Source organism: Siphateles boraxobius, unplaced genomic scaffold (genome assembly GCF_051911475.1).
Source record: "Siphateles boraxobius isolate OS27281-9 unplaced genomic scaffold, OSU_SipBor_1 5, whole genome shotgun sequence".
NCBI classification, from domain to species: domain Eukaryota; kingdom Metazoa; phylum Chordata; class Actinopteri; order Cypriniformes; family Leuciscidae; genus Siphateles; species Siphateles boraxobius.
In genome coordinates, this window is record NW_027509141.1 from 13553343 (window position 1) to 13577584 (window position 24242).

Genomic DNA, 24242 nt, shown 5'->3' on the forward strand with positions numbered 1-24242 from the left:
GTCATGTCATCCATGTATGCTCTGATTGGTGGCATTCGCATCCCAGAAGCCAAGCGCTCTCCTCCTACTACCCATCTTGATGCCCTAATGATTACTTCCATTGCCATGGTAAAAGCCAGTGGAGAAATGGTGCATCCTGGCATTATTCCAACCTCTAAGCATTGCCATGCTGTGCTGAATTTTGGAGTTGAGAAACTAAAATGCAAATCTCAAAAAAGACGCTTTCACTAAATTTGTTGTTGACATTGGTACTCTAAAAAAATCAGATGCTGCCCAAAGAAGCTCATGTGGCACTGAACCATATGCATTAGCCAAATCCAGGAATGTCACATGGAGCTCCTTCCTCTCCTTTTTAGCTGATTGAATTTGTTGCCAGATAACATTGATGTGTTCTAAGCATCCTGAGAACCCCGGAATGTGTCACTTAAAGTGACACACTTAAAGTGTCAAAATGCTTCGAATTCAGCAGACTGCAGATATTTACATGTAAAAAACCCAATGATTTACGGTCACAAAATTCACCAAATGACAGCTGGGCAGTAACTGAGTTAGCTGGGCCAGGATTTGGATGAACATTACCAGAGATAAATAACATGAGAATAATTAACATGCGTCTAAAAGCAACACCAGAACAAATCCATTGCTTGTCTTTTACAAAGGGCAGAGCCAGTAACAAGTTAGAGTCAAACAGTTCCTGCAGAAGCATAATTGGAAAATATGGAAGGGTTCGAAATACCTGGGTGACAGAAAGTCCAACAGATTTAGTAATCCAATAGGATGTGTCACCTCTTGATTGAAGAATGAAGTCTAATGTTCCCCGGCAGCGAAATGCTGTGGCAGATCCTAGAGTGCGTTTACCAACAGGCCCGGGGTCCTGATACTGTACATGCAGCAAAAGGGTGGATGACAAAATCCCGAGAACCAGTAGGATTTTTATAAAATAAAGCATGATTCTTTAGTGGTGTAGCACAGTGTTACAAGTCCTCCCAGTCTAGGGTTGGGAGAGGGTAACAGGATTAAACAAAGAAAACAAAATTGTAAACGTGGAGGGTTCCCTTCAGTCCTCTGCCCCAGAAATGTGAGACAACACTTGATGATAACGTAAAAAGATTTATTGGATTTACACAAAGAAAATGGGGGTTTTCAATCTTCAGGAGAAGGTCACCAAAACAACAAACAAAAGAGACTTACTGTTGGAAGGATAACTAAATGACCTACACAGGTAAAAGAAAATACATAAACAACATATGTGACCGATCACGGAAAGTAGGGACACAAGTCGGTTTTGGAGCATTTTGAGTTATTCACAGATTCTGAAACTGTAGTCTCAAAGCTTTCCAACGATGTGTAACACATGGAAATCTGATAATATTTGGAGAAGTTGTGGCCATTTGAAGGTAGGCACACAAAAAAGCTAAAAGGGGAGAAAACAGCCTCAAAAGATTGTGCAGTTCTCACCTCTCTCTGCTGCTGGGAGTGACAATAGGGCTCATTTACATCTCATTTAGATAAGCCATACCCCCTGTAAAGCTCCCCCCTGTAAAGCTGTAAAGCACAGGGGGGAGCAAAAAGGTCAGGAAAATGTTCCATCAAAGAAAAAAAAAAGTTTGCAAACAGGTAATAAATAAAGGTCTCTTAGCATCTACCGATAAAACTGTATAGGCAACTCTTATGTACACTGAATAAAAAATAAGATAAACTCTCTAGAGAATGTTAAAATCAGAAACAGGATGTGCTATGTGATATATATATATATATATATATATATATATATATATATATATATATATATATGCTGGGCAGTAGCTAATATTAAGAAATATGTTGTGCTTTTACTTTTAAAAATGTTGGTAACGTTACAGTTAATGCTTACAAACATTGAAGATTTTGAATACAGAAGTTACATTTGTAATGGTGTATTTTCATTTAGATGTGGTATTATTATTTGTGCAGTAGCTAAGTTTAATTACTGCATAAATTAATTTTAAAACAGCATGGAATAGATTATAGAATATGCTGTTAGCTATAATTTGGATGGTATAGTACCATGAGCCACAATTAAAGTCTTGTGACACTCATGGCAGGCGTTATTGTTGTTGTTGTCGAGTTTCTGCGCGCCGATTGCAAACATGAGCTGAACTTAGAATGAACTTAAAACGACAAACTTTGATGTTTATGGAAACTCACCCCATAAGAAACAGAAAAGTATTCTTGCAGATCTCGTTGCCTCCAATGAAATAAGTCGTTCGGGCACACTTTCTCTTTGTCGGGGTCTTCTTTGTGGATGTAACCATCTCCGAAGTTTGCACTGTGCGTCTGTTTGCCTCTAAATGTCCAATAATTCGCATGTCCTGCCACTCTTTTTCCACAGCTAAAGAATCCAGCCGTATGTTGTACATAATGTCTGGAGCAGGCTTCTGGCTACAAGACTGTCTCCCGTGCAGAGAGTTCTCTTTTCTCCTCGTGTAACATTTACAGTCAAAGTTACGGATTTTCCCCATTTCTCTATCTATATCCCCATCAAATGTTACTATCGATATAGCCTCTGATATCTTACGGTCCAACTCGTCTGACGCCAGTCCGATACATTCTTCCTCGTCTTCATCTTCGCTCAGTTGTAGATTAGGGATATTATTCAGTCTTATCATGCCACTTTCATCGTCGCTCAGATCGTCTTCAGAATCAGTGAACGCTTGTTCATAAGCATCCGGCTTGTCGAAGAAGTACTTCAAAACATTTTCGTTGTAACGGCCACGGTTCAGCTCGTCTGCGACATTCTTTGCGGCGTCCATCTTCATTGAATTTTGATATCAGATAGAGCCGGCTAGAGCGCTGCATAATTAAGTAGCCACGCTGTTGGGGGGCGGGGGCAAAAGCGCCGGCGGCTATTCAGTATGGAAATACACACAGACAATGACACGCCCCTACTGCATGCTAGAATCTCCGAAAAACAAGCCGATTTCAACCTCAAAATGTACGCTTTTGAATATACCAATACTGTTATCTCAAACATGGAGAGACTTCTTCATGATCTCAACTAACAGATTCTGCAAAAAAGCGGAAATCACCAATTTTGGAAAAAAACGCTTGTTTCTCATTTTGCTCGCAAGTTGTGCTGCCGACTTGTGTCACTGCTTTCCGTGACGGGTCACATATGCTTCCCTCCACTCCCTGACTAACCAAAAACAGGGATAATCGTAGTGTAAAGTAAAAAGGTGATTCAATCTCCCTACCGATCCCCGTAACAAACAAAAGAAAAATATATGTATATGAGTTAAATACAATACCTTTTAATTACCGAAAACAAAGTTAGAAAAGTTAAAAGAAAAATCTCTTCCTGATAGCAAAGCTATATGCTATTTTTAACACCAACGCACACTCACACAAAGGATGACCTACAACACACCGGGTCAACGCATCAGTGTCACACTCAGTATCCACAACAACACAAGTTTGGTGCAGGGGAGAAGTGAACCTCCTCAAACAATGTTCACTCTGCTCTCTTATAGTGTAGCTGTATAACACTCCTCACGAGCCTCATGTGTGGCTAATTAACTGCAAGGCAAGCAGAGTGAGGGAGAGACAGACAGAGCACACAGCAAAAACAATCATATTTAACCAAGTAAAACATATAATCAAAAACCCTTTACATAATACGTCCTGGGGACGTAACACAGGCTTCAATTTGTGCTGGAGACAAGCCTTGATGGAGTAGGTGGAGTAGGCCGAGATCCTCTCGAAAACAAACAGGTAGGCCTCAGACCAGGTGGAGTAGGCTGAGAACTAGGGGGCTTTCACACTGGCAGTTTAGTTCGGAACGGGGCACGGTTCGCATGAAAAATCGCTAATGTGAACGCTGTCATGGGACCCGGGTGCGCACTGGGGTACCGAACCCGAGACTAACTGGAGGAGGTGGTCTGAGTTCGGTTGCTCCCGAACCATGCCGCTCTTCGCGTGTATGTGAAAGCAACACGGACTCGGGTGCGCACTTGTTCAGGAAGTAAAGTAACCTGCGAATGCGTTTTAGCCGATTATGATGTATTTAGTTAAATAAAACACACGTAAGGGATGTAGATTTACCTTGCATACGAGCAAGAGTGAGTCTGTAGTGTATTCGCGCATAGTGCGTGCAATCAGGGCAACAAATAAATGGAAATTCACTGTCTCCTCAAAAAAGTCCATTTGCAAGCAGCGGAAAGACAGCTTATGCGACACACACACACACAGTAAACCTGTGTTGTTAACTCAGCTATGCATAATAGCACCAAATTAATAAAAAACACAATATATTGACCCACGTCGTGTTTTCTATCATGCGCCGTGCACGTTTCCAATGACGTAAGATGCACGCAAACGCACCAGAGTTTGATAGAATCAAGTTGAGTGTGAAACCAGACCAACGTTGCGGGGGGCGTCGGGAACGATCGCGCTCGGCCTCGGACCGCAGCAAACGAGCCCAGTGTAAAAGCACCCCTAGTGATGGCGAGATGAAGCTTCATGAAGCATTGAAGCGTTCCATCCAGTTGGTTCACTCATGTGCCGAAGCTTCATGGTGCTTCATTTGCTCTATTGTGCCATCAAGTGGACAATAAATGTAAAACGTGCAGTGTGATTATAATGGGATCGCATGGTTCCATCGCAAAAAAAGAAGCTTGAATAGATCGCTAACAAACTCGCAAAGTCCCAAGTCCACAAAATGTGAGGGGGAATCCATTGCATTTTGCTGGCCCTTATATTTCAAATAGACCGCAAAAACCGTGAACCACTTCCTGAAGCAGTCACGTGGTACAGGCGGATCCTTCAAACGTCACCACATACGTCACCAACACAAGCCTCGATACACGCTTCACAGATTTCATCCCGGATTACTCGACACACGCTTCGAAGCCTCGATACAGGAGGACACATAACTACTGAGAACCTCTCAGAATAGCTGCAGCCAGATAGCATAGGCTTTAGTGTGTGCTGGAGGCGAACAACAATGCAGCTGGAGATAGATGTTGTTATCTTGCTGTAAATCCTGTTTCAAGAACCGTCACAGATCTAGGCTGAAAACAAGCCACACTGCAGCAGATCCCTGGGTTGTAGTATGAAGATAGGCCTCAAATAGCTGTAGAATAGCTGTAGAATAGCTGCAGCCAGAATAGCTGTAGCCAGATAGCATAGGCTTTAGTGTGTGCTGGAGGCGAACAACAATGCAGCTGGATATAGATGTTGTTATCTTGCTGTAAATCCTGTTTCAAGAAATCGTCACAGATCTAGGCTGAAAACAAGCCACACTGCAGACGATCCCGGGGTTGTAGTATGAAGATAGGCCTCAAACCAAATAATAGGCCAAGAGCTCACAAATATAACAGGGTAGGTTAAATGAAGGCACTGTCTATTATTTCAATTTCTATAAATTGATTATTTCAGTGAAAGGTGCTCTAAAATCCTTTAAAAAAAGTTAAAAATGGACAGACAAAGAGCAGACAGAAAGACATGCAGCCATCTAAGAAAGGGGGGATTCTCATCCGTGGAATGCTCCGTTTTTGGTATTGGCAGCCAGATATCTTTGCCATGGTTCAAAACACAGTTTATGCATTACGCAAACTGTCTAATCTGGGTTTAGGGAGCGGCGGTTCTGAGCATCAGAATAGTATCACTTTACTAAACGGCCTGATGACAGGAAGCATCATGCACATCAAAAACAGGCAAAGCATCAAATCAATATTATTAAACATATCCTAGCTTTTTACAGAAAATATTCAGATGCAACGCCAAATTTTATCGGTAATAATCGGAAATGTTTTCATAAGTAGCTGTAATTTAATCACACAATTTTTCTCAGTAACTGTAACGTATCCAGTTGCAGTTGCAATTATATTGTAATTAAATTACAGTACACTGTTACATGTAACTAGTTACTCCCCAACACTGCTCGTGAGCACTCCCTTCATGAGCAGACTTCTATCCGACTTCGCTTCACTGTGGGCTCAGCAAAAGTTAGCCTTGAGGGTGCATAGCACACATCTGAAACTTAAAATGACAAATGGGACAGCCTACAGTCTTGTGCAAAGACTGTATATAGAAGTAGGCATTGATTTACTGTATATAGAAATAGGCATTGATTTTCTTCTACAGAGGCGTTTTTTCGTCACACTATTACGTCATAATGTGACAAAATCCGAAAAGAGTCTATTTTGGAGCTTGGTTTTTCAATAAAAGCGTTTTTTGGACTAACAAGGAAGCTTTGAGTTCTGAAACTTACAGGATGTTAAAGATATAGGAATAACAATCCATCTCCATGAGATAAAAAAAAAAATAGCTTGAGCTAAACTCAAGTTAACCAGGTATGTAAACACTATTTTAGACACTAATTCTGAGGTACCGTTTCTAAATGTCTTTATTTTGAATGCAGGTCGACAGATTGGAATTGCCTCAATCCAGCAAAAGCTCAGAAGTATTAAAGTGCCAGATATAAGTGGCACAGAGAAGGTGGATCCTATTGGAAAGGTCCAATATAGTTTTACAGGGTAAGATGAATGTCCCTTCTAATTCATGGTCATAAGTTCCTACTACTGTATGTAATTGTAAAAGTTATACTTGGTTGTAAAAGTTATACTTGTTATACTTGGTTGACATCTTCAAAATCAAAATTATTTTATGAAATATGTTACTCCCATTTGGTTATATTTATACTTCACAAGATTTTAAATGATTTTTTTAGGATTGTCCCCTAAATAAGATATCATAAAATATATTTACTTGGCCTGAAAAGATTATTATTTGTTGAATATTAAGAAAATGTGCTTTTCACTACTCTCATAGTGTATGTGTAACAAACGTGTGAAGGCAGACAGATTAAGACTCAGTAAAGTTTGTGTTGGAACTTTATTCATCTAATAATAATCCAAACGGGTAGCGATCTCAACAGACAGTAGGTATAGCTGTCAACGTGACTGAACAAACTCAAAGGGAACACACAAGAACTTATATACTAAATATAATTATTTAGTAAACTAAACAGTGGTGGGAATCTAAACAAAGGGACACATATGACTGAAATATATATATATATATATATATATATATATATATATATATATGTTGTTATTGAATATTGATGGAGCAACAACTTTTGTGTGAAAATAAATCATAAAAGTGGTTCCCTTTCAGTCGATAACGTCAGACGTAGTCGACTTCGACTGAATTGGGATCACGCTAGGGAGCCTATCATCTTCGATTACTATTGAACGAGCCAATGGAATTTGGCGTGCGTGATTTGCATCACACACTTCGCCCCCGCGGCGCGGGTATAAATACGGAAGTGGATGCACGCACTAGTTGCCTTTCGCTTCGGAGCCGTTCGTCTTTGATGTCTCTGAAGAGTGCTATTGTATTCAACGAGCGAGTGTGTCGGTGTTCTTACGGGAAGACCTCTCCAGTGTTGGTGTTCTACAGCGTGGTGCAGCGGTGATCGCGAGCTTCTCAGCTCTCAACTGCTGTTTTAACAGCATCAAATTTCTATTGTTTGTTTGTGTGTTGACGGTTGGTTAGAGGGCGAGAAGTGAGTGCTTCACTGTTGGTTGAAAGACTATTCAGTGTTTGCCGCGGTCATTCCCTGTGTGCTCCGGCACTGGTGACGGTCCCATTTCCTAAAAGAGCAACACTGGTGTGAGTGCGTCTTTTTCAAGATGCCATTCCATCCGTGGGTTTCTGGGTGCGGTCTTGCACTATCCCCCTCTGACCACACGAAAGTTGTGTCGCATGTTTGGGCTTACAGCATGCCGAGGCAGCTTACGTGGATGAGTCATGTTCTCATTGCGGGAACATGACCATCTCGGTGTTGAGATCTAGACTCGCCGTCGTCAAAAGCATCAGTGCAGTCCCCACCTCTGGGTCCCTCACTCCTCTTTCACATCGCGACCGGTGGAGCTCCCCATTGATCCCGCTGGTCCCTCTGTAATGGACAGGCCAGCCGTGTCATTTGGGGCCCCTCCAGGGGATACGATGTCAATCGCAGCATCGGAGGGGGAGCTGAACTCTGGAGATGACGACTCGGCTGCACTGCCTCCCTCCGGGAGACCTGTGTTGCCCGAGCCAGATCCAGAAATGTCAGCTATGCTGAAAAAGGCCGCCGAGGCGGTAGGGCTCGTGTGGAACCCTCCACCGTGTCCCGAGCCGTCTCGGTTGGATGATTGGTATATCGGGGCGGGCCGTACTGGTTCTCAGTCCGCCGCCCCGGTTCCTTTCTTTCCTGAAGTGCATGAGGAGCTTACGAGGGCATGGATGGCACCTTTCTCTGCCAGAAACCGCCTGAGTAGCTCCTCCCCCCTCACTACCCTTGATGGGGGAGCGGTGAAGGGTTACGAGGCTATCCCTCCGGTGGAGCGGGCCGTTGCGATGCAGTTATGCCCAACGGCGGCCGCTTCCTGGAGAGGTGATCCTCGTCACCCCTCTAAAGCCTGTAAGTTCTCGTCCGCTCTTACGGGCAAGGCTTACAAAGCTTGTGGGCAAGCCGCTTCCTCCTTGTATGCCATGGCGTTGCTCCAGGTCCACCAGGCCCAGGCACTCATGAACATGCACGAGGGTAGTTCGGACCGTGAGCTCATGGGTGAGCTCCGCACTGCAACTGACCTCGCCCTCCGGGCGGCGAAGGTTGCAGCTCGCGCGGTCGGTTCGGCGATGTCCACACTTGTGGTCCAGGAGCGCCATCTCTGGCTCAACCTGGCCGATATGAGAGAAGCGGACAAGGTTCGGTTCCTGGACTCTCCCATTTCCCAGGTTGGGTTATTCGGCGACGCTATGGAGAACTTTGCCCAACAGTTCTCTACAGCTCAGAAACAGACAGAGGCCATCCGGCACATCCTGCCTCTGAGGGACGCTGCTGCCTTCACCCGCCCGCCGAGGTCAGATCCTCCGCCTGTTCGTCGCCGTGGGCGTCCGCCCGCAGCCGCCTCAGTTCCCGCCGGACCATCGCAGCAGCCTTCACCCAGGTTCCGGCGTGGAGCCGGCCGCGGAAGGGGCGCCCAGCCTGCTCCAGGCGCTGCCAAGCCAGGTGGTAAGCATCAGCGCAAAAGGAAACGCTGAACCTGAACCAGGGATGGAGGAGTTCAACCTGGGATGGAGTTCAACCAGGGATGGAGGAGTTCAACCAGGAGTTCCCTGGTTCAACCTGAACGCTGAACCAGGGATGGAGGAGTTGCTCGTGGAGTGGTCGCCGATCCACTCCCTCTGGCTGGTTGGAGGGCCCGCTGGAGTTTTTTGTTATGTGTTTGTCTGTTCCGCCGCTGGCCCCTATAAAAATGGGGTCAGCGGTACCCACATATTCAGAAAAAGAGCACATTTTCTGTTCCTGAGTCCCAAGTGGACCAGTCTGGCGGTGTGACCCTGTAATACCCTTACATCCCCCAGCTTCCCTTGCTCGCCAACAGGCAGCTTGGGGCGTTCGAGGACCCGGTCATCCGCCTTCTCACGTCCCCCTGCCGCTAGTGGAGACAGGTAAGTGTTGCACTGCACACTAACACCACTATCTCTACTTTGCTGCCCCACCCCAGGCTCGGCTACCCCGCTCAAGTCAGTGATAATCATCACATTAGGTGTTGAGCAGACGTGCTCCTGAAAATTCAATGATATTCATCGCACCGAGTGTGGAGCAGTGCTCCTGACTTGTGCGTGCTTATCTTATCCTGCTGACGAAGGGTTGATATAGCCGCTCCTCCAGCCGGTACGAAGGCCAGTTGTTTTTTCTTCGTGCTACTAGGTGTGGGTCATTACCATCTTGGCCCAAGATTGGTCTGCAGCTCCGACCTGAAAGACATGTGCTTTAGATCTCTACCTTCCGCACCGCAGGCCATCCTGTGTGTGGCGTGTAAGAAAAAAAGGGTGGAGTATCAGTACAGTGTCCTTCCCCTCGAGTGCTCCAGAGCCCGTAGGGTCTTCAGGTCAACTGGAAGAGAGTAATCTCGCCCACGGGCTGAGTATCTCTTTTTCAGTTTTGGAGAGGGACTCGGTCTAACACGTCTCTCCAATGAGAATGTGTTCAGCTGGTGTTGAAGTGAGAAAGGGTCCCCCTGAAAGAACTTTCAGAGGCTCCTGGGGTATATGGTAGTCGCAGCCTTTGGCTTCCTCCATATGTGACCACTTCAGCGCTAGCTTCATGATCCAGTCCCGAGGTGACCGTGTCAGAGCAGCTCACCCTGTGTGACTATAGTTCATCCCGGTCTGCCGCCAAACCCTCTTCAACAGAGGGGCCATGTACAAAGGGCGTGTTTTAACGGGGGCCTGGGCGACCCCCGACTACACGGGCATTCGTGCCTCGAGTTGTTTGACATTGCGACCGATGCGCAAGCTTCCCCTGCATGTCACAACTCACCCGTCACGTCCTCCTTGGAGTCTGAAGCTTCTGAGGACGCTTTGTTCCAATCCTCCCGCTTTACTCAATCGTGCCGCCATCGAGCCTCACGACAGTTATAGCCAGGGCAAGTGGAAACTCCATCCCCTGGGTCCAGCTGGGTCATGACCGTTCCGGGGCCGCTCAGTTGCCCCCTCGGTTTCATCTTTCCGCCAGTGTTTGTGTAAACCGAGCGGACTACCCTTGGACAAACACTGAGTCTCAGCTGCCCCAGGGGCCCGCAGAAATGCGTTTAACCCCAGTGAGCCTTCTAAAAGTGACTGCGACTCATGGTCGCCTTGCGCCTGTTCAAGTCAGTGAAATCATCACACTTCATGTTGAGCAGAATTGCTCCTGAAACTCAGTGAAGTTCATCGCACTCAGGTGTTGAGCAGCAATGCTCCTGTAGCTCAGTGAGTTAATCACACTCAGGTGTTGAGCAGAAATGCTCCTGTAGCTCAGTGAATTCGTCACACGCAGTGCTTGGCAGAAATGCTCCTGGTGCTCAGTGAAGTTCTTCGCACTCAAGTGTTGAGCAGAAATGCTCCTGAAGCTCAGTGAGTTTATCACACTCAGGTGTTGAGCAGGAATGCTCCTGAAGCTCAGTGAACTTGTCACACTCAAGTGCTGAGCAGAAATGCTCCTGGTGCTCAGTGAAGTTCTTCGCACTCAGGTGTTGAGCAGAAATGCTCCTGAAGCTCAGTGAGTTTATCACACTCAGGTGTTGAGCAGGAATGCTCCTGAAGCTCAGTGAACTTGTCACACTCAAGTGCTGAGCAGAGGATGCTCCTAAAGCCCAGTGATCTTCATATGTTGTGTTGAGCAACGCTCCTGTCTTTTTGCGCCCATCGCTTGCACCTACGTGCTAAGTCAGGAGAGGAACAGGTCTTCATAGTTGCCCCTTATTGGCCCAACTAGACCTGGTTCCCATCGACAGCCTTCCTGACTTCCCCTGAAAACTCTTTCAGGGACGGAGCACGAGGGCACCCGCGTTCTTCCCCCGGAGATTCTGGCCGGTCTTACATCTGAACACGCGGAGGTTCAGGTGCCTATCACAGGGCATGTGATAGTTACCATCACTTCTGCGAGCACCCCCTAGAAATGGGTAGCGTGCTTACGCCTTTAGAAGTGGAACCTAGTCGTTGAGTGCGTCTTCTCTCCAGAGGAGATCCTGAAAGCTTTCGATCACTTCAGTGCTCTCTTTCCTGCAAAATGGGTTGCAGTAGGCTGTTATCCTTCACCCTCAAAATGATGTTGCCTCGGTGTTTAAACGACGCTCATCGTGTTGTAGAAGTGTGCAGAAGCACGCTCTGATCGTCAGGTTCCTGGGGAGCAAGGTCTTGTAAATCCTTGTGTCCCTCTTTATCCTCTTGGGCCTTGTCCCTGGTGCGACTGCACTGCAGAGACCGCCCCTGAGCCACTGCAGGCAGTGAGTTAAAAATTCTGTTATATCAGTTCTCCTGCTCGCGTGGTCTCTACTAGAGGGTAGGGACTTGCTCGCTTTCGGTCAACGTATTGTGCCTGGAGTCTGGGCCGGCCCATAGACCTCAGACCAGCTCTACAAATATCTGTTGGAATTCAGCATAGAGGGAAGGCTGTTTCCATGCAAAGTTGCACTTAGTGCTTGCCTTCATTTCGGTAAAAATCCGAGATGCAACATGTCCACTTAGGTGTTGAGCTCCTCTATGATGAGTGTAAAGTGCTCCGCCTGGGCGTTGACGACATGCTTTGCTAAACAGATTCTAGTGTTGGGGGCTGGACGACACCTAGTTGAACCGCTGCTTCCCGTGGGCTCCCTTCTCATGAAGCCAGTTTCACCGTGAGCCCGGTTCAAGTGTCGGCTTGCTTGTGCCCTCCTATGGACTGGATACGTGCGCCTTTCTACTCCAGTTGAGTTCCCTTAAAATTGAACCCTGTTGAGTTCCTCCACACCCCTCCGACGTCGGACGTGCGGAACGTCTGGTGTTAGGCCTACCACTCGTAAGCAGTGTGGATTCTTCCACGATACGGCTCCCTGCGGCGAGCCCGTGTCTTCCCTCGGCAGAGTCTCTCTGCCGTTACTGTCCGGTGTGTCTCCCCCGTCTTAGGCTGGAGCCACCCCAGTGACATTCCATATGTTAGACTGCCCGGTTTCCGCCCAGTTCATATGTGTATTCTCCACGTTACCTCCCTCTGGGTTGGATGTGGCTTCCGCAGCGTCCCTTCCTTCCAATGTACGGGGAACGTTTTCCCAGTGGTCCTGTAGGAACAGCAGTGACTTCCCTGGCCTAAGCCCTGTCCTTCCCCGCCTTGAATTTGCGGGGGCATCAGGAGGCTTTGGTTTAGGCACTGGAAGGTGGCAGCGTTAGTGGCGTGTTCAAAGGGTGATCCCAATTCAGTCGACGTCAACTACATCTGACGTTATCGACTGAAAGGGAACGTCCTGGTTGCGTATGCAACCCACCGTTCCCTGAAGGAGGGAACGGAGGACGTAGTCCCCTTGCCACTACCGCTGGACCACCGCTGACCCCGGGTTACTCTCGGCTCCTCAGCGAAAAGCAACTAGTGCGTGCATCCACTTCCGTATTTATACCCGCGCCGCGCGGGCGAAGTGTGTGATGCAAATCACGCAGGCCAAATTCCATTGGCTCGTTCAATAGTAATCGAAGATGATAGGCTCCCTAGCGTGATCCCAATTCAGTCGAAGTCGACTACGTCCTCCGTTCCCTCCAGGGAACGGTGGGTTGCATATGCAACCAGGACATTTGTTTTGTTTAAAATTGTGGGCAATGTGGGCCATTTATCCATGCAAAGACATTATAAGCCACTATAAAAGTATTGATACAAGAGGTGTACAACAGGGCAAAAGGCGCACCAGAGTAAAAGGCGCCTTTGATTATATTTTCCTTTCAGCCACTAGATTGGTCAAAAACTTGCTGTAGGACTTTCTAAAACATCCGCTTTTCAAGATGCACATAGAAATTTGGCTGATCCTTGACGCGATAGCGGGCAAAGTTGATACTGTGATAATTTGATCTAATATTTGATATTTTTAAAAAATGTTGTAGATTTAAGTAGCAAATGAGAATAGCTAAAATTATTGAATATATTTTGAAACAAATGAATTCTTAATTTAATTTTGTTCAAAGTAATTCAAGCAACAGTTTTTCAATAAAAGAATAATGGGGGGGGGGGGCAGCCTAGCGGAGAGGCTCTGAGAAACCATGCACAATTTAATATAAAAACCCCTTATAAATACGGCCAATATTCAAGCAAAGTATCGGCGTTGATATGTCAAAACCTCTAGAAACTAAACAGTTTGACATCTTTACTTGAGCACTCAAGGGCAGCGTAAAAACAACTTTGTCGCGTTCACCAGACGAAGTGGAAGCTAACCACATGGATAGCTTAGCTGAAGTTTTAAACAAACTGAAATCTCTTCGAGCAGAGATCGTAACGAAGTTAGACAACATAGATACCCGTCTGACTGATATTGCGAACTCAATGGTCGCGTTGGAAAGCAAAGTGTCGAGATGTTTCTTCGAATGCAGCGTGTATTGAGGAGGCTGAAGGCCGCATACACAATGCATTTGAGAGAACAGAAGCCGCACTCGATTCAGTCATCAAACGAATCGTTTACCTCGAATCAAAGACTGATGACTTGGAGAACTGCGGCAGAAGGAAGAACCTCCGGCTCTATGGTATTCAAGAGGGCACAGAGGGTCAGAAAACGTCCCGGGTTACGTATGTAACCCTAGTTCCCCGAAGGGACGGACGCTGCGTGAAATCGCAGTGGGAACGCCATCAGCGTGACGCGTCTGAAGCATGAATGAAATCAGTCAATGGAGAGAATGAGCGTACGGCGAGTGACGTCATCGACCAGGAAGCTATAAATATCCCCTGAGTACACAATACGCCAGCTTAAAAGTTACTGAAGCAGCGACCCAAGAGGATGCCGAGAGTATGGCAGGACACGCAGCGTCCGTCCCTTCGGGGAACTAGGGTTACATACGTAACCCGGGACGTTCCCCTTCAGGGACTACCGCTGCGTGAAATCGCAGTGGGAACGCAATACCCACATCCCCATACGACCAAATCCCCGTCGTGTGTCATTAGGAGACACAAACCGATGAGAGAACCTGAGCCCCGGGAGTGGAGCTAAGATCGAGGGAATAAAATCTAACGAAAGTGTGCGGTGAGGACCAGCCTGCCGCATCACAAACGTCCTGAGCAAGTGGCCTCGACCACCCACTTGCTCATCCTTTTTCTAGATGCAGGACACCCTTTCTTAGGTGACCCAAACAGACGAACAGTTGTTCCGATCTCCTCCACAGGGCAGCTCTGTGGACGTAAGCATGAAAACCCAAACTGGGCACAGCAAATTAATCTTCTCATGGTCTGACGTCAGAAAAGGTGGAGGACAGAAAACCTGCAGAACTATAGGTCTAACTGAAACAGTTGGAACCTTAGGAACATAACCTGGTCTCGGAAAGAGAAAGGCCTTAACCAACCAGGAGCAAATTCCAGGCACGAGGGAGCCACCGAAAGTGCTTGAATATCTCCAATTCTTTCTAGAGATGAGATAGCGAGAAGAAGGATAGTCTTTAGAGTAAGAAACTTTTCCGAAACTTCCTCGATGGGCTCGAAAGGAGCAAGGGAGAGACCTTCTAAGATGATGGCCAGATCCCAAGCTGGTACCCTCGTGCGAACTGCAGGCCTCAGCCTCAAGGTGACACAAAGGAAGCGAGACATAAGTGGGTGTTTCCCGAGGGAACCTCCACTTGAAGGGGTGTGGTAAGCAGCTAAGGCCGCCACATACACCTTCAGTGTGGAGTGGGATAACCCTGTGGAGAGACGGTCCTGCAGGAAATCCAGGACTGTACCAACCGGGCAGTTAACTGCTGGCGCTCTCCACACCAAGAGGTGAAAAGTTTCCACCTCGCGGCATATAACTTCCTCGTGGAGGGAGCTCTGGATCGGAGGATGGTCTCAACGACCTCAGCCGAGAGACCAGAATCTATGAGCTGGGCCCCCTCAGAGGCCAAGCCTACAGCCTCCATAGCTCTAGACGGGGGTGAAGGATCGACCCACTCGCCTGAGAGAGCAGATCTCTCCTGATCGGTATCTCTAGGGGAGAGCCGTTGAGGAGAGACACTAGGTCCGCAAACCATACCCGGGCCGACCAGAACGGGGCTATTAGCAGGAGACTGAGCCCGTCCCGGCGAACCCTCTCCAGAACTCCTGGGAGCAGAGCGGTCGGGGGAAAAGCGTACAAGCATGACCTCGGCCACGGATGTACCATCGCATCCAACCCCAGCGGGGCTGGATGGCTGAGAGAGAACCACAGCGGGCAGTGTGATGTTTCTCGAGAAGCAAATAGGTCTACCTCGGCAAGACCGAAATGTTTCCATAGGAGTTCCACCACCTCGGGGTGAAGACTCCATTCCCCGGGCCTCGGCCCCTGTCTTGACAGGATGTCTGCCCCCTGATTTAAATACCCCGGGAGATAAAAGCTCTCAGAGAAAGAATTTTCCCCTGGGACCATAGAAGGATCTGAATGTGCCAGTTTGTAAAGCGGGCGAGAACGCAAACCCCCCTGATGGTTGATATAAGAAACCACCGATGTGTTGTCTGTCTGGACAAGAACATGGTGGCCCCTTAGGTCTGGGAGGAAGTGTTTCAGAGCCTGAAACACCGCCAACATCTCTAGGCAGTTTAAGTGCCACAGACGATGATGGTCGCAGTATAATGTGATAAACTAGTTTTCTCTGATGCAAAACTTTCGACATCCAGCTCCTCAGAACTGGAAAATCTCAATTCAACATCATCATGTGCCTCCACCCGGGCAGAAGTAACCGCCGCAGCGCGTGCTTCCAGAGCCGGGTGAGAGGCACTAGATCTCGTCGGAGATAGCTGAGATAGGGCGGAGCCCGTCTCAACGTCGCCAGCGAGATCCATCTGCGAGCCCCAAGACAAGCGCCGCCGCTCTGCCTCGACAGAAGCGGGACCCGAGCCTCGGGGAACTCGCAGCAAATCACTCTCCTCGAAGAGCGATCGCCGCGAGCGCAGAGTTCTCAAGGGAAAACGCTCGCAATGCTGACAATCGACTCCCTCGAGAGCCGACTGGGCATTGCTGCACTCCCAAACAAGCCACACTTAGCTCGTGTGAATCCCCACCCGTGATGTACCGAGTACAGGGGGGAACACACTTCTTATACTGCTCGCTCATATTGGTTTTTTTTATATAAAATATATATAGTGAAAACTCCTGACAAAACAGACAAACACAATCGACAGATTCAGACACACACAGAGCTGCTGAAGTAACTAAAGCTGGCGTATTGTGTACTCAGGGGATATTTATAGCTTCCTGGTCGATGACGTCACTCGCCGTACGCTCATTCTCTCCATTGACTGATTTCATTCATGCTTCAGACGCGTCACGCTGAGGGCGTTCCCACTGCGATTTCACGCAGCGGTAGTCCCTGAAGGGGAACTCTCGTTGAATTTATAAGCGAGGGGTTGACACAATGGCTGGGACCAGACAAATCATTCACTCTAGAGCGAGTTCATCGCACACTCGCATCTGGGAAGCCCAACCAAAACAGAGCAATACTCATCCGCTTCTTAAAGTTTCAGGAGAAAGAATTTGTCTACCGTGAATCAAGGCAGCGAGACATCACGCACGACGGGGTCAAGATATCCTTTGCACAGGATCTCTCAGCAGAGACGGTACGGATTCGACGGGGATTTAATCCAGTCAAAAAATTGTTTGTTGATATCAACGCTTTCCGTGGATTTCTGCATGACCCTTGCAAGCTTCGACTGCTACACAACGGCAAGATCCACCTCTTCTCAACCCCGCAAGAAGCTGAAAAGTTCTACAAAAGCATCCCACAGTCAACGTAGAATCTACAGTTGGGTGATCTACGGTATTAAACCAACATGTAAAAATGTTTAAGCAGCTGTCGATAACGGTGGACAATCGAGATGTATAGCAGGAGTGAGTTTAAATAACTCGAAGTATGCTTCAGTTGGAGTGTGCAAAGTTTTAAGTATGCCTATTGTAATCATTTTCAGCGCGACGCGCCGGGTACAACTGTGTTAACTTTGTTCGATATAGTTCGTATGTTATGGATATTAGATAAAGAAGTATTGCATTGAAATGGTCAAATTACATAGGCTATTCTTATAGTTAAAAGGGGGAGATTAATATACTAAATTGAATGTGCATGTTTGACAGGTACTGACTGTTTTGTTGGGATCTTTGGGCTGAGCTGCGCTGGCTAGTTGCTCCTCAAATATTCTGGATCAGCGTCCCTCAGATTCTCATTTAAAGGGAGGGGGTAGGCACTTCAGTTGGAAGTATACCGGGTTAAAACTCGAACAGTTCGATGTTCTGAGTGTGGGTGTGTGCCTGTAGGGTGGGGGGAGGTTTGTGTACACTTGCATCCCCTTTTCTTTTTTTTTCTTTTTTTTTTCTTTTCATTTATATTTCAAAATATGCTATGATAATTAATGGAGAAAACAAAACTAACAAACAGTCTGGACATTAAAATGACAAGTTGGAATGTCCGTGGAATGAGAAAATTGTCCAAACTGAAACAAATATTAAATAGGGTAAAATATCTCAAATCTAAAATAGTCTTTCTACAAGAATCACACTTGGTTGCAACCGATATACACGACTTAAATAAAAGATGGCCAGGCCAAGTGTTTCATGCAACTTTTAATATTCATGCAAGGGGCGTAGTTATCCTCATTCATAGATCATTGCCATTTCAAGTTACAAAAACTATACAGGACCATTCATATTCATATTATTGTTCAGGGAAATATTTTGACACAAAAGTTAAATCTTATTAATATTTACTGTCTAAATGATGACAGACCATTATTTTTTGAGAAATTATTTTTAACTGTATCTGTTTTGGAGGGATTTAATATTATCGACGGAGACTGTACCCTCGACGCTGTTTTGGACAGATCCACCCAAATTGATACAACTCATATACAAACTAGAAAAACAATAATTGATTATATGAAGGATCTAAGATTAATTGAAGTTTGGAGAACGCTAAACCGAAATAGAACAAAATATTCCTGCTACTCAAGTTCCTATAAAACTCACTTGCGCATAGATTATTTTATAATCTCAATGGAACTATTGTCTAATGTGAAAGAATGCTGGTATAATAGTATAGTAATTAGTGATCATGCTGCATTATCTATGGAGATACATTTGGGTGGATATCAGCATTGTTCTAGATGGAGATTGCAAACTTATTTGTTACAAGACCCAGCATTTATTAAATTTGTGGACAATTTTTTATAGCAGGTAAGCTATTGGTCTGGAGGATAAAGAAAGTGCAATCTGAAAGAACAATTAACTCTATAAAGCTGAAATCTGGTCATTTAACTATGGCCTTAATAGAGATAAATAATCATTTTAGAGACTTTTATCAGCAGTTATACAAATCAGAATATAAAGCAAATAATAAAACAGTTCAGAAATCATTTCTTGATCGACTGCAATTTGAGACTATATCAGAAAATGAGAAAACAGCACTAGATAGTCCATTAACAATAGAAGATCTTAGTGAAACTATAGGGGATATTAACAGTGGTAAAGCGCCAGGGCCAGATGGGATTCCAATAGAATTCTACAAAATATTTAAAAGACAGCTTATGAGACCATTACTTGACATGTATGAGGAATCATTTATTACTGGAAGGCTCCCAGATTCATTAAGACTAGCTATAATAACTATAATATTAAAACCAAATAAAACCCCAACTGAATGGTCATCATACAGACCAATTAGTTTAATTGGATACTTTGTAAAAATACTTTGTAAAGCACTTGCTAGAAAATTAGACAATTATCTTCCCCATTTAATTATTGATGATCAACAAGGTTTTGTACAAAAAAGACAAGGTTATCATAATATCAGAAGAGTCTTAAATGTACTACATGGGAGACAGAATGAAAAAGACACCGCAATGTTATCAGTAGATGCATGCCAAGCATTTGACAGAATAGAATGGGACTATCTCTTTGATCTTCTTCCAAGATTTGGATTAGGTGAAACTTTTTTGAAGTTGATTCTGCTGTTATATACAGACCCAGCTGTTGAGATACTAACTAATTACACCATCTCAAGATCATTCAATCTACAGCGATCCACCCTTCAGGGGTGCCCTTTGTCCCCGTTGTTGTTCGTGTTGGCAATTGAAACCCTAGCTATGGCAGTGAGAGCACATACAGTAATATCAGGCATTATAATTGGGGAGAAGGCTCATCGTATCTCTTTATATGCAGATGATATATTTTGTCTCACTAATGTGAAAAATAGTATTTCCAATTTGATGAGATTAATCGAAAACTTTGTAGAGTTTTCTGGATATAAAATTAACAACTCTAAATCAGTATTATTATTTCTTAATAAGGAAGAAAGACATAGACCCATAATAAATAACCCCTTTATGACCACTACGGAAGGCTTTTCACAGGTCGTTCCTATGAGGGGACCCGGTTGGTCACATTTCGCGGGACCCGTGGAGGCCGCAGTAGAGGAGGTGATCGAGGAGAAGCCCGACACCACTCTACACTCTGGCCGCTTTTCAACCCTGGGTTGGTGATGTCCAGTCCAGGGCTCCATCCGCCACTGTTTCTGTCTAGCCCACATCCCTCGCCGCTGGTCCAGCCCAGCCCAGATCTTCATGTCACGCGTGCAGACCCAGTATTCGAGCCAGAGCCAGTCTTCGAGCAAGAGCCAGAGCCAGTCTTCGAGCAAGAGCCAGAGCCAGTCTTCGAGCAAGAGCCAGAGCCAGTCTTCGAGCAAGAGCCTGAGCCAGTCTTCGAGCAAGAGCCAGAGCCAGTCTTCGAGCAAGAGCCAGAGCCAGTCTTCGAGCAAGAGCCAGAGCCAGTCTTCGAGCAAGAGCCAGAGCCAGTCTTCGAGCAAGAGCCACAGCCAGTCTTCGAGCAAGAGCCAGAGCCAGTCTTCAAGCAAGAGCCAGAGCCAGTCTTCAAGCAAGAGCCTGAGCCCGTCGCCTGTTCGCCAGAACCGGAACCAATCAGAGACTGAACACGCCGCTCTTGAGTCCGCTATGGAGGACACAGCGCTCATTGTGGTGTCCATGGCTGTTTTGTGTGTGTGGGCAGCACACACATCAGTGACAGCCCATGAATCCAGCCCAGAGCTTCCTTCGCCGCTGGTCCCGTCCAGCCCAGAGCTTCCTTCCCCGCTGGTCCCGTCCAGCCCAGAGCTTCCTTCCCCGCTGGTCCCGTCCAGCCCAGAGCTTCCTTCCCCGCTGGTCCCGTCCAGCCCAGAGCTTCCTTCCCCGCTGGTCCCGTCCAGCCCAAAGCTTCATTCGTCGCTGGTCCTGTCCAGCCCAGAGCTTCCTTCGCCGCTGGTCCCGTCCAGCCCAGAGCTTCCTTCGCCGCTGGTCCCGTCCAGCCCAGAGCTTCCTTCGCCGCTGGTCCCGTCCAGCCCTGAGCTTCCAGAGCCTGTTGATCCTGCGCCGGAGCCCACTGATCCTGCGCCAGTCCTGTCCAGCCCAGAGTTTCCTCTGCTGCTGGTCCTGCTTAGCTCAAAGCCCTCTTCACCGCTGGTCCTGCTTAGCTCAAAGCCCTCTTCACCGCTGGTCCTGCCCAGCCCAAGACCCTCTTTGCTGCCGGATCCCCCCCTTTCCTGTCAATTTCCCCATTACAATTTTGGGGGGGGGCGCAGTGTACCTGCTAGGGGGGCCGCGGAGGTCTCTCGGACGAGGTTCCCAGTGCCACCATGGCCACCTGAAAAGACATCTCCGCCATGGCCACCCGAAGGGTCCTCACCGCCATGGCCAGTCGAAGGGTCCTCACCACCATGGCCGCCCGAAAGGAACAGCTACGCCCTGGACGCCCGAGGGTCCGACAGCTCCACCCTGGACGCCCGAGAGTCCGACAGCTCCACCCTGGACGCCCGAGGGTCCGACAGCTCCACCCTGGACGCCCGAGGGTCCGACAGCTCCGCCTTGGCCACATCCACAGCCTGTTACGCCCTGGACGCCCGAGGGTCCGACAGCTCCACCCTGGACTCCCGAAGGTCCGACAACTCCGCCCTGGATGACCGAGGGTCCGACAGCTCCACCATGGACGTCCAAGGGTCCGACAGCTCCGCCGTGACCACACCCGCTGCCTGTTCCGCCCTGGTCCCACGAGCTGCCAGCTCCGCCCTGGAGGCTTCCCGTCCTGTGCAACCACGGCCTTGTCAGCCTCCAGGGCGCCCACCCTCCCACCCCTTTGGATGTTATACGGCGCGAGGACGCGCCTTCGGGGAGGGGGGGGTTCTGTCACGGTTCACCATCTATCCTTTGGACTACATTCCCCAGAATCCTCTTTGGCGCACCTGCAATCACTCTCCCCTGAATTATCACCTGCACCTGTTTACAATCAACAGCCTCATCAGCCAGCTCATAAAAACACTCACCACAGCCTCAATCTGGGGCAAGCCTCCAACAGGAATCGACCATAACCCATTGCCTCCCGAAGTCTTTGAATCATCCTGAAACCACCAAGTAAAGTATACTCAGCTGTGAAATACTAACCTCTGTGTCCTTGACCCGCTGTTCCCAGAAGTCCTGCCTGATTCCATGTTTCCCGTGATCAGATGTTCATCAGAGTGTCTGGTATTCCCGCTGAGGTCTACTTGTCCGTGGTTGCATCTGAAAGAGAAAAAGACAAGTATTAATGAACTGTGATTGCTTGAATTCAACTAACCTAAAGAGGATCTGCTCACCTGGAACTTGCCCTGCACGTAGCGATCATCTCCGAATCTTCACCTGAACTTTGCTTACTCACCTCTGCACTTGATTCACTGTAAATAAACTCACGTTTGAATTCACTTACCTCTGTCTCTGTGCTTGTATCCTGACAGCTTTAGGTATTTAGGTGTTAAAATTACTCCCGACCTTAGTGAAATCCTCTCAATAAATTACGATCCCCTGGTGGAAAGAATCACTGAAACATTGAAAAAATGGTAAAATTTACCAATATCCATGATCGGACAAATAAACTAATTAAAATGTCTATTCTACCCAAATTCTTATACTTTTTTCAAACACTCCCATTGCCATTACCAAACATGTTTTATGATAAACTTAACTAATTGCTCAATTTATTTGGAATGATAGATAAGCTAGACTTCGCCTTAAGCTGTTACACCTGCCCTATGAAAGGGGAGGGCTTCAACTTCCAAATTTTAGATGGTACTATATGGCTGCCCTGCTGACTGCAGCATTAAACTATTTCTCTACAACAGTGCCTCCAGCTTGGGTAGACATTGAACAAGAGTCCATCCCAGACATACCATTAAAAATGTATCTGTACTCCTCAGATAGTCATTGAAGAAGAAAACCAAAAACCCTTTCCTCAAAAACACTGTTTCAATCTGGCATGCTGCACATAATTATATTGGTGATATGCCGAGATTATGCCAATTTACTCCTATTTGGGGTAATGAACAATTCATACCTGGTAATAAAGATGGAGGAGTTAAGTTGTGGAATATAAGAGCCATTCAGAAAATTATGGATCTATATGAAGATGGTGTTTTACTTTCATTTGAACAGCTGTGCCAGAAATATACAATCCCCATAAAGCATTTTTTGTATTTGCAGTTGAAAAGTTACATGTCATCAAAAGAAGAAAGGATAATCTGTATGCCATCTTGATCAAAATTAGAAGAAATAACTCTTGGAAATCTAGAAGGCAAGGGTCACGTATCTGTGTACTATAATTGTGTACTACAACTAGTTCATGCGTTCATGACATCAAGGCTAGATTATTGTAATGCTCTACTGGGTGGTTGCCCTGCACGCTTAATAAACAAACTACAGCTAGTTCAAAACGCAGACGCTAGAGTTCTTACCAGAACCAGGAAGTACGACCATATTAGCCCAGTTCTGTCAACACTGCATTGGCTCCCTATTAAACATCGTATACATTTTAAAATATTGCTGACTACTTACAAAGCACTAAATGGTTTAGCTCCCCAGTACTTGAGCGAGCTCTTAACGCATTATAGTCCTTCACGTCTATTGCGATCTCAAAGTTCTGGCCAGTTGATAATACCTAGAATTACTAAATCGACTGCTGGCGGTAGATCCTTTTCCTATTTAGCACCAAAACTTTGGAACAATCTTCCTAACATTGTCCGGGAAGCAGACACAGTCTGTCAGTTCAAAGCTAGACTAAAAACACATCTCTTTGACCTAGCATTCACATAACACTCTATAGACCTCTATAATTCAATATTAGGCTGCTTAGATTAGGTCAGCCGGAACTGGGAACACTTCCCTTAAATCCTGATGCACTCGTTACATCATAAGAAGAATGGCATCTACGCTAATTTTAGTGTCTTTGTTTATCCCGAGGTTTTCACGCAGCCTGCCGGATCCAGGCCGTTTCCAGATCTGACGAAGGACTTTCGCCTGGATCCGATGACAATGCAGTGCTAAAGTGACAACTAGCCTCTCCCTATGGAGGATCCCTATACCACTCTACAGATAAAGCGTTGTGGATTTTTTTGGTTCGCGTACCTACCCGAAGTGATAAGATAAAATAAAATTCTGCATCAAAATTTATAGACAAGACAAGTAGTTTCTTTAGGCATGGTTTGTAAGGAATTACAAACCTGCGCACATATATTCAAACGTACATAACTATAGAATCAATTCTTAATGCGCATGTGAACGCCATCAGCGTCTATCAAAGGTTCGCGGTTAAAGTCTGTTTAGAGAGAACGGTGTCGTCTTAGGGGCCCCTAATTTAATAACAAACTATCATTTAGACGGAAGTAAATCAATCAAAACTAGCTTTAGCTGGAAAAAACATTTTTCAAGAACC

At 46.5% G+C, this 24242-nt stretch overlaps 1 protein-coding gene across 1 annotated transcript in view; it reads left to right on the forward strand.

Annotated features, from left to right (window-relative positions):
* Positions 1-6312: 6312 nt before the first annotated feature.
* The window catches only part of LOC143712061 (bactericidal permeability-increasing protein-like), a gene marked incomplete at its 5' end in the record, with an annotated part of 97925 nt that continues 79995 nt past the window's right edge, over positions 6313-24242 (forward strand). Inside the window, 1 exon segment of the mRNA XM_077204281.1 lies at positions 6313-6515. Coding sequence (XP_077060396.1) covers positions 6313-6515 — 203 coding nt within the window.